General features: G+C 41.7%; 1 protein-coding gene across 5 annotated transcripts in view; it reads right to left on the bottom strand.

Annotated features, from left to right (window-relative positions):
- Positions 1 to 18,953, bottom strand: part of KLF7 (Kruppel like factor 7) — a 390,342-nt gene that overhangs the window by 176,378 nt on the left and 195,011 nt on the right. For all 5 annotated transcript variants that reach the window (XM_032479987.1, XM_032479985.1, XM_032479988.1 and 2 more), the window contains one exon: positions 8,263 to 8,377. In XM_032479987.1, the coding sequence (XP_032335878.1) occupies positions 8,263 to 8,313 (51 nt within the window). In that variant the 5' untranslated portion in view covers positions 8,314 to 8,377. The remainder of the gene's footprint in view (positions 1 to 8,262; positions 8,378 to 18,953) is intronic.

Raw genomic sequence — 18,953 nt, 5'->3', positions numbered from 1 at the left:
GTCACAGGGTTTAGATTCAGTTCTTCAGGGCCCTCATTCACCTGTCCTTGTTGACCTACTTAAGCCCATGTTCAAGTGCCCTCTGAAGCCAGACACCTCTAAACTTTTCATTTATCGGAAATAACTTTTTTGTTTGAGCTCTGTGTTCTGCTCCTTGCACTTAACAAGCCCCGGACATAGGTTTCTTGTTGAATGGTGTCACTGTGGAAAGGGCTCTGGGAAGGAGGACAGAGCACTGTCGCTCTCAAAGTAGCTAGCCATGGGACCCTCGTCAACCCTCTTCATCTATCTGGGCTTCAGTTTCTTCATCGGCCCCGAGAGGGTTTGTACAAGCCAGGCTCTAACGTCTAATGATTCTCCCAGCTTTGACTTTCCGACTCTGCAGCCCCTGCTGTGTTGCTGAAGCCCTAGGGAACTTGACTCTTCACCTCCTGATCTGTCCTCCCAGATGGTCTTGCCACTGCCTCTGTCTGACCTCACACTGTGGCCCTTCCAAGGGGGCTGAGGAACCAAATGTGGTTCCAGGGTTTTGAACGCATGCAGACAAGAATCGACAGTTCCATGTACAGAAGCAGAGTCTGTGTTTTTTTTCCCTTCGGGGTCAGGGAGGATACTGAGAAGAGTGAGGGAGGCATGGGTTGGGAGCAGAAAGCCAGGCCACTTTTAGGCATGTGGACCTGGGGGGAGTGGGAGACAGCCCAAAAGGGACGTTCGACTAACTGAGAGAGATTCCACACTAGAGGCGAGATTCCCAGACTTGAGCTTAGAGATAGCCAGGTGATTCTTAGGTGGGTGGGTGCTAACACAGGGCCAGCGCTGGAAAGAGAGACGCTACCTGGAGAGGCTCCAGTGGAGGTGGTGACACAGAGGTGAGAGCTGAGGGTGGGGACCAAATAACTGGCTAGAGGAGTGATGAGAAAAAAGATGAGTCTGCAGAACTTAACCCTGACAGGCAGCCATGTTTTATGAGGAAAAGAAAGAGGAAAAGGAGAGGTCAGTAGAAGGTAAAGGAGGAGACAGAGAAGGGAACTGATTTCCCCTGAGTTGCTGCTACACGCTGGGCTCTTCACATGTATCAATGCAGGGAGAACCTTGAGAGTGACTGTCATGAAAGCCAAGGAGGAAAACGCAGTGTAGGACAGGCACCCTCGGCGGACCAGGAGCAGCAGGGAACCGGAGAAAGAAGGGTCGTGAAGCCAAATCCTGGTCAGGTCAGCAGCGCCCAAGAATGACAGATCCGACCACTTGCACTAGAGATGGTAGCAGATGCGGTAGGTGACCGACATCGTAACCCCTCACCTACATTCAGACTCAAGCCAACACGCCCACCTCCAGCTTACTCCTCCAGGCAGCTCGCTCTGCTTCTCCCCAGAAGCCTTAGGGCCTTTTCTGAAACTGCCAGAGCTTCCCAGGGGAAACTCAGGCAGGGAGAGGAGTTAATGCTCCCTTCCCCCAGCCTGCCACTACCGAAAGACAAGAGCCAGCGCATAAGTGCCGCAGCCCCTTGCTGTTCCACGGACAGTGGAGACCTCGGGTACACACCCAGATGCTGGCTTTTCTTTCTTCCCTGCCTCAGTCTCCCCACTCTCACTCCTGTTTTCTGGGATCAGATCCCAAATAATTATCTACACTCAGTCTTTGACGGAGACTCTGCTTTCAGGAGAGCCCAGACCAAGACAGATGACTCAGCCTCGTGGTAGCAGACCCGGAAATGTGGGCAGAAACACGAGCTCTCATTTCCTCTAAAGCTCCGAAACACTAAAGAAAGAAAGCAGATTTCTGTTCATCTCTGTAACGCCCAAAGGCTGAGCAAAGTCCTGTGGGGCAGGCAGAGACGTTACTTTGGCTATGATCCACAGGCCCCCAGTCATAAATCCCCTCTTGAGAGGGTGAACAGGCAGGGCTAGTTCTCAGGACTTTGGGTTGAGAACACAGACAGGCATGATTTCTATCCCCGTCATCTCAGAACGGCACTCGCCCCCCTCCCCGCTCTCCCAGAGTTACCTTCCCCAGGGCACAGGCCACAGCCCAGAAGCCTGGGGCAGTAGGAAGCCCAAGAAAGTGTTTTGTTTCACTGTCTGACACAATGTCTTAAAAAGCCAAGGTAACTTCGTAGATGTTTCACTGCAGTAGAAGTTGTTCAGCACGAAGTTTGCAGTAAGCACCTTCTATCCTTCGTGCTACTCGCTGGCCCCCACAGGCTCCAACGCTAGCACATTTGAGAGAAAGGGCTTTTGTCTCAGTCCACTCCTGCGTGGGGTCCTGCAGCTTGTCCTCTCTACTGCCAAGCACCTAATTCTCTATCTCTGCCCGACCTCGGACTTCTCTGATGCTCTTGCTGTTGGTCACCCCCTTGGACCTGCCACAGCCACCTGTCTTTAACACAGTGCTGCTTTCACCCTTCTGGGCGGGAGGTCCTGGCAAGGTTCAGCAGCACTCCTCGTTTTCCCATCCCAACTTGGACTCTGACCACTGCATCATTCCCTGCACATTAGAGCTGGAGCAGGTCACTGACCCCACTGGAGCACGGAGAAGATCGCAGGGAGTTTCAAAAGCCAGAACAGAAGAACACAAGTCAAAGCCTGATAGCTCTATTCCCTGACTGCATCAGCACCTACTGGTCCTGTCTCCTTCTCACGGCCCATCATGTTGTCCGTGGACCATCATTCCTCCTCAGGGCCTTTTCTGCCTTACTATCTCTCTCTCCCCTCGCGGTTCTGGTTTCCAGACACCAATGCTGGGCTGCTCCTGAGATGTCCTTCTCTTCCCTTTTGAAAACCAATCAACCATCTTTTTGCAGAGGACCCTCTTACCCCGAGTTGAATTTTTTTTTTAAGTTTTTCATTTAAGAAATTGCCTTAAAATTTTAACAAATTAAACTGCCTTAATGAAGCAATTTTAACTCTTCATTTAGCCAGTGTACTCCTTTGAAAGGAGACCTAGATTTTGTATATCCAGGGGTTTATCTGAAGATTTTTCTTAAAGAAAACAGAGTGGGGTGGTATTATTGCAGCACGAATCAACACTCAGACTTTTGCTCAAACCCGGACGGGATGCACTGCTACTATGCCATTTAACCCTTATAATGCCAAACACATCCTGTATCATCTATAAAGGTTGTCAAGGCTTAAAATTAAAAGAGAACAAAATTGAAAGAGAATAAAACCTGTGGCCCATCAAGAGCACTTGGCATTCTCCACCCAGTGCTCACTCAAAGCTAGGGATTTGATAGCTGCCTTAGAGGCAGAATGGTCTGAAGGCCAGACATCTGCACACAGATCTCCCTTCTGTTTTCTCCTTCCACCCAGTGCAATGATTTTAAATTTCAATGTGGATAGAAATTAGAATACAAGGGTGTATGTTTCATGGGTGCTATAAGTGCGTTTCAAGGGCAATCCTAAGTTTATATGATGTTCACGTTAGGTGTTGATTATAGAAACTAAAAATATCCCTCCTAAGATGTGACTCTTCTGTTTGGAAAGATTTCTTCAACTTGAATTCTGTCTTCAGACTAGAATTTCTAAATGGCTGCAAAATTTTAAATGGAGATTTTTTTTTTCTTTTTGGTCTCACTACCCTTGGAAAGAGAACTCAGCCCCCTCGGGCTTGGAGTGTCCTGTTGAAAGCCACCCCTGGCCCCCACGTCACCACTTAGCAGCTTCTCCCTCTGCTGTAGTTAGAGAGAAAGACGGGGAGCAGGAGGCTGGCTTCCTTACTAAACAGCCGGATGACTTGGGGCTGCAAAACCTGATGCTATCCATTTCATCTTGGCATTTGAAGGCAGAGAGCTCCTTGAGCCCATCATATGTGTCCTGAATTTCCCAGCTTTGTTTCGAGACTTATTTCATCTGTCGCGGCTTATACCTCTGCTCAGGTTCATGGTAAATGGTCTGTTTCTGTCAATGACTTTTTCATCTATGTCAGGGAAAGGCCCATTAGACAAATCCAGTGGGACAAGTTCAGAGAGTTTGTCAGTTCCCGTCACTTTCAGGTCTGGCTGTGCAGTGGAGCACAGACGCGAAGCAGACTTGTCAAGATGGGCAGCTTCCTCTGGAAGAAGTTTATCTCAATGAAGAGAAACATGTGATGGGTGAAAAACGTCAAAATAACTTCAGCCTGGGAACAGCACAGGGAGCTGAAACGAGCTGTCTGTGAATAAATTAAGTCTCAATCCCCTGCGCACAGGAGGAGTAGGGGGACAATGGTGCATACCCCAGGTATTTGGGGGTGCTTGGCAAGAGTCTGCTACAAATGAGAAAGCTATCATTTCTTAACATCGGTTATTCTTTTTAACTTAATAATCAATAATTATTGATAAGAAAAGTAAAAGCATTTTATGTGTGAGAAGGTGGAAGAGAACTTCCACACCTTTCTGTTGCCAAACTGACTAAGCCCCTGTACCCTCAACGTCATACACTGACCTCCCCTCTTTCTGCGGTGAGCGAAAGGTCCTGGTGGCAGTCTAAGCCCAATCCCCCTGTCCACTGGAGACTCTTGCCTTTCCATCTTGTCAAGCACTCCCTCCTAGCGTTGTCCTCTGCCTTCTGCGTTACCAGTTCCTCCTCTGCTTGCTCATTCCTTTCAAGCTTAAACATGCTGTAATAACTCCCATTAGAAAACCGAGAAGTCTTTTAATTCCATATCCCCTTTTAACTGCCACTCAATTTTTTCTGCTCACTTTTTTGTGAAGTTCCTTCTTCAACTTCCTCCTCCTTTCCCCATTCTCTTAACCCCCAGGGAACAAAAAGTTGTTATCAAGGTCACCAATGATCTCCACATCACCAGATTCAAGGACTCAGTTTTACATTTGCCCTAATTGATTGCTTCATGTGAAAATGATATCATACAACACAATACTTTATTGCGTATCCATTCATTATCTGCCCCCACCCCACTATAATATAAATGATTCTCAGGGGCAATAGCAACTTTGTTTATCATGTTATCCCCAGCTCCTAGGACACGGTGCTTGGCACATGTTAGGTCCTCAACAAATACTTGTGAATAAATGGTTGAATGAACAAATCAATCAATTGATTTGACTCTGCTGGTTACCTAGAAATTGGTAAAGATCAAAATTTCTTTGAGACATAACTGTAATTTCTTTAGCCTAATATTTTGCAATGGTCTGGGAAAGAGATGCTGTTCGTTCTCAGAAGTGGAGTGGTGAAGCAAGAAAAATGAAGCTAATATATACTGAGTGTCTATTATATTGCAAATACTGGACCAGCCCCTTTCATATACCTTTTTTCATTTACTCCTCACAACAACTTAATAAGATAGGTGCTCTTGTTGTCTTCATTTTTGCAAATGAAGAAACTGAGGCAAAAAGAGAGGTGAAATAGCATGTCCAAGTTTACCCAAACATGAGCTCAGCACTGACGAACCCATGCAGTTTTCTAGTTCCACTGGTGCTAGATACTGAGTGCTGTGAATTCATAGAAAATCAAAATAACTGAGCTGATAAAGCTCTAAGTCAAAGTTTCTAAGTAAAATATATATTCATTTGGGAATATTTGTGTTGTTGTTTTTATTATCAAGGAACATCGAAGTGTCACAAAAGTAAATAAAACAACAAGAGTTCAAAGTGATTTTGTTGCTTGTTTTCTTTCCCAAGCACACTCACCAGAGGCTTATAACCACTATCCATAGGCTACATGTGGTGGTTGAGTAGCCATCTGGCTGGGGCTGCCAGATAAAAACAGGATGTCCAGTAAAATTTGAATTTCAGATGAAACACAAATAATGTTTTGGCATAAGTATGTCCTAAATACTGCATGGGACAGACTTATTCCTAAAAAATACATAAAAAATACGTATTGTCGATCTGAAATTCAAAATTAGCTGTGCTTCTGTGTTTTTATTTGCTAAATCTGGCAAACCAGAAGGCCAAATGCACCCTTCTGTCCCTTTATCTGCCAGACAGTTTTACCAAGGCAATAGGGACAGAAAAAGAAAGGAGTGAAGGTCACTTTGAAGCGATAAAAGCCAATGACTGCTGCCTTGGGCTAGGGCTGCTGGGAGACATATTTTGTAATAGGTTACGTTACCTCCAGAGTCCTTTGAGCCTCACCCTCTGCCTCTTGGGCCTTCTTTCTGCTGCTCAGAAACTGAGCAACTATGGACAAACCCCTTATGTTCTCTAGACTCGGTTTACCCATCTACAAAACAGCAGTAGTCTTAGGTGTTAGAAAGGAAACAGGGAGTGTGATGTGACTGACTTCTGTAGATATGGTAGCTGGTCAAGATCTCAGTGATGCTTTTTAACAGAAACTTTAAGGATTAGAAGAAAGCCACGCCGGGAAGGATGTGTGTGCGCGTGTATGTGTGTTTGTATCTGCGCAGCCACAGATAAGATTGGGGAGGCGAGGTCCAGACAGAACAGCGAGTACAAAATATTCAGTGAGGACAGTGGATTCCATACTGACCTGTTTTTTTTTTTTTTTTTTCCAAACAAAAATAAAAGAAACCAGACTCAGAGTAAAGTAAAAACTTGACAACTGGGGCAAAGCAAGACTAATCTATAAATCGCATTCCCTGAAGTTGATTTAAGTGGTGAACTGAAACGCATCTTAAGTGAGGAAGAAGATACAAAAACTGGGCATAAATACAGCTTGAAGTTATGATCAAATTAAAGTCACAACAAATTTAACCCCACTGATACCTCACACTGTGGATCCTGAAGGAGGGCAGTGCCATGGACCAAATTGTTTCCCCCCTCAAATTCCTATGCTGTAGACCTAACTCCCAATGTAACTATGTATTTAGAGACAGGACCTTGAGGGTGGTAATTAAGGTTAAAAGAGGTTATAAGGGTGGAGTCCTAATCCAAAAGGACTGGCGACCTTATAAGAAGAGGCAGAGAGCAAGGTCTCTCTCCCCACCTGCATGCACTGAGGAAAGGCCACGTGAGGGCGCAGCAAGAAAACGGGCACCTGCAAGCCGGAGAGAGAGGCTTGCCAGAACCCAGCCCAGACTTCTAGCCTCCAGAACCATGAGAAAATGCATTTCTGTGTTCAAGCCACCCAGCCTATGATATGTTGTTATGTCAATCTCAGCAGACTAAGACAGCCAGTGAGGAATTAAAATCTGTTCGGAGGAACACTTAGCCATTTTAATAGCCTTACTGTGTGAAAATGCTACAGTTATTTAGTATCCAGTAGAATGTGGAGCAAGAAAGAGAAATGAAGTCAGTGAGACGGACAAAAGCAGCCTAGCAATTGATGGAATAAATAACCAGGAACGAAGCCTCTTTTCCAGTGTTGGGGCCAGCCTTGGGTTTATCAAGTTCCCAAACAAAAGGAAGTGATCATGGGAGATAAGCCATCTCACGTGGACGGCACACACTGAATGAGCAAAGGCGAATGATGCACTGGGAGAATACCCAGCGCCGCTTAGAAACATTTGAATTCTAACTTTGAAAAATTCTGAGGCCTTTAATAATATATTAATTCATCCATTCTCATTATTCTTTTTCTTAGGTTGTAAGGAGAAAGAACAAGGCACAACCTCTTGTCCAAGGTTCATTCATTCAAGACATCATGTGAGGGAATGGGAGTATCTGAGATTTGATAATGTGGGGGTTCCTGTTCACAAAGATGTCCAGTTCTGTAGAAAAGATGCTCAGAAAATCTGAGCAATGTAAAGCTGGGTTTGAGAAGACATTGGATAAATATCTGTCATAAGACTGGGTGGATAGATGGATGGATGGATGGGTGAATGGACAAGACAGTAATTGTTACAGAGGTTTACAGAAGGGCTAGAGTCCTGATGCCAGCCTCTGGCTGTGTTCAGTCTATTTGAGCACAGGCATTGATCATTCTCTGACAAACTGATAACACCCTATATATGACTCCTCCTCTATGAGCATCTAGGAAACTTGGACAGCACCTTATTTGCTCTTATTTTCCCAAAAGCTTAGCCTTGGCACCAGGAACTGAGACTCTGACAATCCCATTGACTCTTGAGCCGTCTGGTTCCCGTCATTATTGGGAGCCTGTTTACTGAACTCATTTATTTATTCATTCAACAAATAGTCATTAAGTGTTTGCTATGTCTATACATTGTTCTAAGTTCTGTGGATACATTAGAAAGCAAATGAGCTTATGTGCTGTCAAGAAAAAAGACAGAAAATAAACCAAAAAATAAAATGTATAGTGTATCAGACATATAAGTGCTATGGAGAAAAGTAAAGCAGGAGAAGGACAGAGGAAGCCAGAGTCGGGGGTAAGATGTTTAAGGATGTGCTTAGGGAAGACTCACCAGGAAGGAGACTTGTGAGCAAAGACCCAGAGGAGTTGTAGGAGTGGCCATGCAGCTCTTGGGGGAAAGGTGCTCCAGCCAGAGGGAAAAGCAGAGCTTTGAGGTTGGAGTGTGCCTGGAATGAAAAGGAAAACAGCAGATGGACCATTGCATCAGGACAAAGGGAGGGGGGAGACAGAGGATAGAATGTCAGAACAAGGGAAGGCAGAGACCCATGGAGGGCTCCATCGACCTTGGTAAGGATTTTGGCTTAAAAAAAAAAAATTTTTTTTTTTATTATTGAGGCATAAAGACATATAATATTGTATTAGTTTCAGGTGTACAACATAATGATTCAATATTAGTATACACTGTGAAATGATCACCACATTAAGTCTAGTTTCCAGCTACCACGACACAAAATTTTTTTCTTGTGATGGGAACTTTTAAGATCTACTCCCTTAGCAACTTTTGAATGTGCAATAGGATACTAACTACAGTCACCATGCTATCCATTACATTCCCATGACTTGCTTATTTTACAACTGGAAGTTTGTACCTCTTGATGCTCTTCACCCATTTCACCCACTCCTCCAACAACCTTTTCCTTTGGCAACCACCAATCTGTTCTCTGTATCTATGAGTTTTGTTTTCTTTTGTTTGTTCAATTGTTTTCTTTTTTAGATTCCACACATAAGTGAAATCATACAGTATTTGTCTTTGTCTGACTTACTACATTTAGTATATTACTCTCAAGTTCTGTCCATGTTGTAGCAAATGGTAAGATTTCATTCTTTTTTATGGCTGTGTAATATGCCATTGCACACATAAACATATACCACAGCATCTTTATCCATTCATCTATCAGTGGACACTGAATTGCTTCCATTCCTTGGCCACTGTAAATAATGCCGCAATGAACATAGGGGTGCATATATCTATTCAAATTAGTATTTCTATTTTCTTTGGGTAAATACCCAGAAGTGGAACTGCTGGATCATATGGTTGTCATATTTTTAATTTTTTTAGAAGCCTCCATATTGTTTTCCACAGTGGTTGCACCAACTTACATTTCCATCAAGAGTGCACAAGGGTGGCCTTTCCTCCATATCTTTGTCAATATTTGTTATTTCGTGTCTTTCTGATAATGTATAGGTGCGAGGTGATATCTCTTTGTAGTTTTGATTTGCGTTTCCCTGATCATTAGTGATGCTGGGCATCCTTTCATGTGTCTGTTGGCCAACTATATGTCGTCTTTGGAAAACGTCTGTTCAGATTCTCTACTCATTTTTAAAATCAAATTGTCTGGGGTTTGGAGGGTACTGAGTTGTATGAGTCCCTTATATAGTTTGGATTCAATTATATACAAGCTGTATATTGGTACAACTCAATACCCTCCAAATCCCAAACAATTTGATTTAAAAAACATATGATTTTCAATATTTTTCTCCCATTCAGGAGGTTGCCTTTTTGTGTTATCAATGGTTTCCTTTGCTATGTAGGAGCTTTTTAGTTTGGCGGGAAGATTTTGGCTTTTACTTTGAGCCACTGAGAGTTAATATGACCTGGCTTAGGTTTTAGCAGGATTACTCTGGCTGCTGGATTGAGACCAAGAAGTTGAGGTGGCAAAGGCAGAAGCAGGGAAACCAATTAGAAGGTATTTTGATAATCCAAGTAAGAGGAGGTGGTGGCTCCAACCAAGTGTTAGTGGCAGAGGTGGTGAGAATATCAGATTTTAAATATCTCTGTGGAAGTAGAGCCAATAGGATTTGCTGGTGGTTTGGATGTGGAGTTTCAATGAGGAGACTTCTATTATGTTGTCAAGCACCACTGGTATCAACACTGGCATTGCTGCATTGCATCTTCTGCTTACAGACCTCAATTAACTGATTGACCCAGTTTGAATTGAGAACATTCCAGCACCACCAGTCCCCACCCCCCCACACCCCCAATCCTAATTGTTAGGATTGATGGTCTCTCCATCCCTATGGCCTCCAATGACTTGTCAACATTTTTGCCACACCCAACCCAGGGTCTATCCTATAACCCTCCATTTCTACCTCGCCCTGTCTGCACTTAGGTTCCCATAAGAATGGAGAATATGGGTTTTGAAGGGAAAAAAGGCTTTATCTAGATGAAAATGGGTCCAAGTGGGGAGAGCAATTCCAAGCCAGGATAACTGGTAAGGGAAAGCACTGAGAGGATCAGAACAGCAAGGACAGACATTAAAAATTGGCACCTTTCTAGATCTCTACCTGACATCTGTTTCCAGATTTCAAGGCATTCTGGGTCAATATGAGATGTATGCAGTTGCCATCTGAGAGCAAGAATAGACAAAATATCTAAAGAGAGTGGCTCTTGCAAATTGTTAGTTACGATTGTTTAATCAACTAAGAGAGGAAGGAGGGGGAGAGAAAAGAAGAAAAAACAAAACAAACAAATAAAAAAGGTTAGTTCTTTCCCATTAGCTATTTCATAGAAACCAGCAATGGGTTACTACCACATTCTGCACTATCTATTTACCTAACTATTAAGAAGAATCCAAGTCATCAACCCCCTGTATATTATCTTATGATTTAAATCAGGCCTTTTTTCATACTCTTTTTCACCATAAGTTATTACAAGATATTGAATATAGTTTGCTGTGCTATACCATATGAGCTTGTTGTTTATCTATTTTATATATATTAGTTACTATTTCCAAATCTCAAACTCCCAATTTATCCCTTCCCACCCCATTCCACCCCACTCCCACCCCCAGAAATCATAAGTTTGTTTTCTATGTCTGTTGAGTCTGTTTCTGTTTCATGAATAAGTCGTTTGTCTTTTTTTTTTTAACTTAGATTTCACATATAAGTGATATCATGTGGTATTTTTCTTTCTCTTTCTGGCTTACTTCACTTAGAGTGACAATCTCCAGGTCCATCCATGTTGCTGCAAATGGCATTATTTTATTCTTTTTTATGGCTGAGTAGTATTCCATTGTATAAATATACCACCACTTCTTTATCATCTGTCAGTGGACATTTAGGTTGTTTCCATGTCTTGACTATTTTAAATAGTGCTGCTATGAACATTGGGGTGAATGTATCTTTTTGAATTAAGGCTCCCTCTGGATATATGCCCAGGAGTGGGGTTGCTGGATATTATGGTAAGTCTATTTTTAGACTTTTGAGGAATCTCCATATTGTTTTACCTAATGGCTGTACCAAATTACATTCCCACCAGCAGTGTAGAAGGGTTCCCTCTTCTCCACACCCTCTCCAACATTTGTCATTTGTGGACTTTTTAATGATGGCCATTCTGACTGGTGTGGGGTGATATCTCATTGTAATTTTGATTTGCATTTCTCTAATAATTAGCAATATTGAGCATTCTTTCATGTGCCTATTGGCCATTTGTATGTCTTCACTGGAGAATTGCTTGTTTAGGTCTGCTGCCCATTTTTGGATTGGGTTGTTTGTTTTTTTCTTATTAAGTTGTATGAGCTGTTTATATATTCTGGAAATTAAGCCCTTGTCAGTCTCATCTTCTGCAAATATTTTCTCCCATTCTGTTGGTTGTCTTTTTATTTGCTTATGGTTTCCTTTGCTATGCAAAAGCTCATAAGTTTAATTAGATCCCATTTGTTTATTTTTGCTTCTATTTCTATTGCCTAGATAGACTGCCCTAGGAGAACATTGCTAAGATTTATGTCAGATAATGTTTTGCCTATGTTTTCTTCTAAGAGGTTTATTGTGTCTTATGTTTACATCTTTAAGCCATTTTGAGTTTATTTTTGTGTATGGTGTGAGGGAGTGTTCTAATTTCATTGATTTACATAGGGCTTTTTTAAAGCAACAATTAAGAAGAACTCTCAAAGAATGAGGCTGAGCCTGCTAAGTCTAACCAAATCATTTTTTGGTATTAAAACGTACACGGCATGAACACTGTGGAACAACTGATGCAATAGATCCTGACTGTTTTTCAAATTCCTGATCAGGATTTCCAGACATTCAGAAATGGAGGGGGTGGGGCGGGCGTGGCAGGAGGGGGTGGTGTGTACACATGGTGTTGTTTTAAAGGACCCAATACTATAATTCTTACATGTGGAAATTTTCCACTGACTTCAGATTTGCTAGTATGAACCACCAAATCCTCAAAGATTGTGCTAGGGCAATTTGGAGGCATCCTTCCAACCTCCTGGTGGAATAAATTATAAGATGCAATGAAGTAGTTATTTTCTAGGGCTTGTTGTGTTTTTATTCCTCCCACAAACAAAATGCAAACTATCACAAATTAAATAGATTCCTCAAGGTCAGAAGGAGGCTTCTCATGCTGTTTTTCTACACTCAGCAGCGTGTCGCAACAGATGTTAAAGGGCCAGCCCCGAAAGGAGACTATTTTAGCTATAAGAACTAGAAGCAGGGGACTGAAGGCCTTACCCCAGAGAGATTTTGGTAGTGAAGTGACATGGTGTGTGCATCAGTCTCAGCTCCTACCTCTTTTTGTGTCTCCTGGAAGATTCTGAGGTCTTTGGATTAGAGCAAAGTGACAGTTTCAACAGAACACTAGCTCCTTAGAACATACCCATTTCCCCCCCACCTTAATGATTGAAAGAATCTTTCCAGACAGCTACTATGGTGATGGACTTTTTCCACCAGATGCTACCCTTCACCTATGTCCCTAATGAGTATCTCTTACCTAGTTTTTCCTGAGGCCAGATTCACTGCAAGGTAGAGGAGGTGGCCCTGCTCATTAACTCTGAATCTGTGGAACAGAGACTTGGAACTCAGGACTCTGAAACTGCATGTGGACAACACCTCCATGCACGGCCGACATAGGCAATACCAGCAGCAGGCATGGGGCCCTGTGAAAGTCGTAATGTGGCCTTGTCTCCATGTGCCTCCCTGCCCTAGCCTTCATTTGTGAACAAAAGATAGTGTCCCTGATGACCAGCCTCCCTCTTACTGTATATAATTCGGAGGCCATAGCAGTAGGGTGGCCCAAGGACACCTGAAATAATTCCAGCTAAGGCCCTTCCTCCTTCATTTTTGCCGCCATCTGTCCAGCTCTGTTCCTGACCCTCACTTTACACTGCTGAACAGAAACACAGGGTGGTGGTTGGTTTTGGGGGTGCCTATCCACCCACACGCCTTTTGTAGGATCTGCCCCTGCCTCAGGCCACTGCCTCAGAGTTCTAGATATCTGTGCCAAGTGAGACTATGCATGACAGATAACCGACTTCAAACCTAAAGTCTGGTTAATGTGGCCAGAGAAACTAATAGGCTCCATATTGTCTTACTACCTCTGGCTGGAAATGATAACTGAAGGCAGAATTACAAGCTTCAGTGAGCAGATTAATGAGAAAACTTTGAACACTTGGGAGACAATCAATACGGTAGTTTGAATAGAAAAATCTTTCAGTTAGAAATTAACATCTTGATAAATGTTTAAGAAAATAATTATTGAATATTTACATACCAGTTACCATAATTTAAGCAGCATCAACCCATTGTCTGTACTTTATCTCAAAGTTTCTGCCTAAGCCTGTTTCTTACTGCAAAGAGATTTCTTGCCATATTAAAAAGTTTGTTTTAACTGTTCTAAGGACCGTAACCTTATAGCCTTGAAACTATAAATGTTCACTATGGGAAACTACATGTTTGTTGCAGAAACGTGTTATCGAATATTGTGATTTGCAGTAGAAAATATTGTGTGTTTACTCGTTCTAATCTATGTTGGTCCTAGGAGGTTGAAATAACCCACCAATCTTGTGATAACTAATTCATTATTAGTTCTCTGCTCTAGATCTAATCTACTCAACCACTCTAAGAGGGCTTGCTGTATCTCTTAAAATTAAGACATAGCCAAAGGCATATCTGTTCATAAAGATTTGTTTTACAAGTATAATTAAAGTGTTGATAACAGTTTATCTTTTAAACACAATGAGGACAAGATTTGCCACATTAGTAACAAGATTTTAGGGATTCTACTGTCTTTAGTTCAGAAAAACTATGTCTTCTACATTTAGTTTTCAAATAAACACGTTGGTAAGTTGATAAATGAAAAGAAAATCACTCAAAGGATAATTCTCATGACAAACTGATTAAGATGAGGATATGGGCATGTGAGACTGTGCACCAAAACACCTAGCACAGAGGGTGGCCCATGGGGGCGGACTGATAAATGCAGGCTGACTCTGACTTGCAGCAATTGAGGTTCCTCCATGTGGAAGTTAGTCTATTGCTAGAGACAAAGGGAACAGACGTGCCCTCTGGGATGTTATCTAACCCCACCCCCGTCCTCAGACTTCCCTTCAATCCTCCAGAGGAAGCTATGGCAAGTAGGCCGACCACGTGACCCAGGGAGAGGAGAGGTGCGCTGTCTCTTCTCCAGCTCGCACCACCGCTCTCTGCTTGCTCCTTCAGGAGCCTTTCCCAGGCCCCGCCGCCCTGAGCCTGGTTTACGATGCTTCTGCTGCCCCTGTTAATGCCTTCCTCTTCACAAGACAGAGGTAATCAGTCCACAAGCATGCCCCACACCCCTGAATTTCAGTATCTATCTTGTAGACCCACAGATGTGCACCCAGCTTCTCCCTCGGGGGAGGGCTTGATGGGAGGAGTGCCGGCAGCAGTCATGCCCTGGCTGTCAGCTATTTCAGGGTTGCCTCGGCTGCAGAGGCCCTCCTCTCCGAGGTCATACTCTTTCCCGACATCCCACAACCCTTGGCTGAGACAGGCGCCCACCAGAGCATGACTCCATCGGGATATTCACTCCAGCACACCTGGAAAGACTGGTCCAGGCCTTCGTGGGCCTGCATCATAGCTTCTTCTGCTGCCCATGCCGTCTGCAGCTCCTCCCCTTCACAGAGCTGAACCCAATGAGCACACTGCTCCAGAAACTCCAGCTCAGCATGTTCCTAGAGAGACCAACCTGGGACAGCTGTTAAGTATTTCAGTCTCTTCAGGAGGTTACTGCCAATCTGATTACTACAATGCATAAATTCAGGTGAAGAGAGGGGAAAGTCTGGAAGTTCATCAGACTCCATCAGTGGTCCTAAATATTTTAGCCTTTAGAAATAGAACTATTTCTTTAAATAAACTTTTTGTGAAACTGTAAAGCAGAATCAAACGGGGCAGTCTCAGCTGAAAATTCTGTGTCAGGCCACAGAGTCCTAGAGAGATGAAAATCAATGGGCTGAATAGATCAGTGGTTCTCAACCCCCATCAAGGACCCGAATCCACTGGGGGCATCTGAAACATACAAATGTCAAGGCCCTCACCCCTGAGATTCAGCTTTAACACTGTAGAAGTCCTTCAGGTGAATTTAAGAGACTACTTGAGCTGAGAACTCGGTCTTCAGGTCTTTCATGAATAACACAAGATGGCCCTTTCTCCAGTACAAACATTTAAAACAGGGCTTCCACCATCCAAGGCTAAAGAGCCAATTTTAGCCTTTACATAAATACGGGGATTTATTTTTCAATTACTTATTAATATCACTGGCTATATTTTCTTCCAAAAATCAAACAAAAGAAATGACAGATAAGCTAAAGTACTTTCTGACCTCCCTCCACCCCAGTATTAAAGGGTTTCTCCTAATGCTCCTAGATTCCATTTTTCTTACATTGCCAAACCTACAAGAACAACTAGGACCCACAGGTCCCAAAGTTCCCCCAAAGAGAGGAGGCCATCTAACTGTGGGGAGATCCCTTACCGCTCTTACCTGGCCTTCCCAGGGGCCAAATCCACAGGACGCTCCAGTAGAACTCTTTGCTTTGTTGTTATCCAAACCCCGATTTAAGGAGTTAAATTGCATTGGTTCTCTTCTACCCCCTGAAGCTGGAGACAGAAGCACAGAGAGCCTTTCCCAGTCCTGACTTGGCTGTCCCAGTTGGCTGTCCTGACTTTCCCCTTCTTTATGGGAAGTTTTCACTTTCTGTATCTTGTCAATAGAGGAAACAGTCAAGATTTAGGCAGTTCTCAAATATATGCTGGCCTCATATTTATTCTGCCTAGCCCCCAAACTGCCTAAAAATTGGTATGACTGGATTTCCTCGAGTTATTTATAAAAGAGCACCCATTTTATAGAATTTGATTGGTTCTCTTTATAGACATATTTTTGAATACTTGATTTTGAATGGGTTTTTTGGTTAAAATTGACAGCTAGTGTTAAAGTAGTATGTATTATGTTTGAGATTATTCATAATCAACTGGTACTCAATGATCCTTCAATTTCTGACCAACTTATAATTTCAGCTCTATTTAGGGCTAGGAGAAGAGGAGCTTCCTGATCATCCCTTTTGCTAAGAGTCCCTCTCTTAGGAAACTTGGATATACCCAGTGATATCTCCAGTTTGATCACAACAGTGATGGCAGCAGGATTGTGAGAATAGAGCCAAGTAAAGACACTTTGATTCTAAAAAGCCAGCATATGATAAACACTTAACATCCTCCCTAGATATATATATGCACCTATGTGTATGTTCATAAAGAATATGTGGTATTATTTTGTGGGTACTATGTAAAAGGTTAAAATATATATATGTATACACACATATATTTTTCAATAATTTGTACCCAACAGCATATAAATATCTGATTTATTTTTTAAATAAATATTTATTGAAAATAATATACAGTAAGAGAAGGGCACATATCATAAGCATACAGCTCAAAGAATTTTTGCAAGGTGAACACTCCTCCAGTAGCCAGCACCAAATCAAGAAACAACGTTAACACACCAAAGACTTCTACCTCCTGTCCTCTCCCTGTTTCCGGCCCTCAATCTCTAGCCTTAACTTGTATTGTTGTGTATTAATTTTGCTGCTTGTGTACTTTATGTCAATGGAATTACAGAGAGTACGTTCTTTTGTGTCTACTTTCTTTCTTTCAACTTTATCCTTGTAAGATCCATTCATATTTTGTATGGTAGCAATTGTTCATTCATTTTCATTGACTGACTATAACACAAATTATTTACTCATTCTACTACCAAAGGACATTTGTTTGAAGGAGGTGCTATTATGAATACATTTTCCATGCACAATCTTGTATGTATGTATGTATGTATATATGTATGTGTATGTATATGTATTTTGGTAAATATATTCAGCCTGGTAGATACTGCCAAACACCTTTCCAAAATGAGTGCACCAGTGTATGTTCAGAAGTATATGAAAGTTCCAGTTGTTTCACATCCTCATCAACATTTGTCTTTTTTTTTGTTGTCAGTTTTTTTTTTTTAAATTCTAACCATTCTGGTAGATAACTAGGGGTGTCTCATTATGGTTTTAATATATATTTTCCTTGAATATTAATAAGATTGAGTACTTTTTAATATGTTTTTTGAACACTTGGATATCCTCTTCTATAAAGATCCTGTTCAAGTCTTTTGCCTATTTTAAAGCTTCAGTTAACTGAGACAATGTGTATTGGCATAAGGATGGACAAATAGATCAGTAGGAAAGAATAGAACTTCCACACACATATAATCACTTGATTTGTGATAAAGCTGGAAGTGATGAACAGTGGGGAAAAAATGTCTTTACAGTAAATCATGTTGGGTCAAAAGGATACTCATATGGAAGAAAAATACATTTTAATCCCTACCTCAAACCATAATCAAAAATAAATTCTAGATAGACTGTAGATTTCAATGTGAGAAATAAAGCAATAAATTTTTTAAAGAAAACAAAGAATAGTATCTTAATGAACTTGCAGAGGGAAAAGTTTTCACAAACAGGATACAAAAATCACTGACTATAAAGTAAAACAAGTGATAAGTTTCTATTTATCAAAAGGCATCATTAAGAGAGTGAAAAGGCAAGCCCCAAAAGATATTTACAAGATCTATATTTAACAAAAGATTCATACCCAGAACAGAATAACTGCTGCATATTATTCCATAGTATGTATGTGTCACAGTTTATGTTTATCCCCTAGTTATGATAATTTACTGTTTCTAATTGTTCACTATCTAAAACAGTGTGGTAATGAATACATTTGCACATCTTTGAGTGTCTTCCTAATGAATTTATAGGATGAATCCACTTCCTACCTAGAAGTGGATTTCAGAGTCATGGGATAAAGCAGTTTCAAATCACAAAGGCCAATGGAAAGACATTTTTTTCCAGATGAGTTTTGTCCCATCTTATGAATTTCACTCTGAAACTAATTGTCTGCACTCTCTTGGCCAGGGTCCTGCTCAATTTTTTCTCCTTTTGAAGACCCTGGCATAGCTTAGCCAGAGTACACAGGCTTGAGGAGAAGAATTAAGAATTCTGATTAGGGGGGAAATAAAAGGACATAAGAAAATGTTTAAATAAGAGTTCTCTAATATTCTCTGAAAGATTTTCTTCTTGGCTTCTCAGCTTCCTAAAAGAAATCATATTTATGATGTAGGTATTGACTTGAGCAGTGTATCATGTATGTTGATGATAGTCAAGTATCCTGGAGTCTTTTGAAATAAGGAACTTATCAAAAACAAACTTCAATTAAATGATTAAGTTTTTTGGTTACTAAAGAGAGATTGGACATCTCTGCATTTTCAACATTGTTTATTGAAAGTATTTTTCAAATATATGTTAATCTACTTTCCTGCTTCGGTAAATACAATGTCCTGACTATAGCTGATTATTTCTTTACAGGAATAAAATTTTAAAATCCTCAGGGTCATAATTCGAACACTAATTTCATCACACATGGCATTGATATAGAAAGCATCCCTGG

Source organism: Camelus ferus, chromosome 5, assembly GCF_009834535.1.
Source record: "Camelus ferus isolate YT-003-E chromosome 5, BCGSAC_Cfer_1.0, whole genome shotgun sequence".
NCBI classification, from domain to species: domain Eukaryota; kingdom Metazoa; phylum Chordata; class Mammalia; order Artiodactyla; family Camelidae; genus Camelus; species Camelus ferus.
This window is presented reverse-complemented; position numbering and strand designations above follow the sequence as displayed.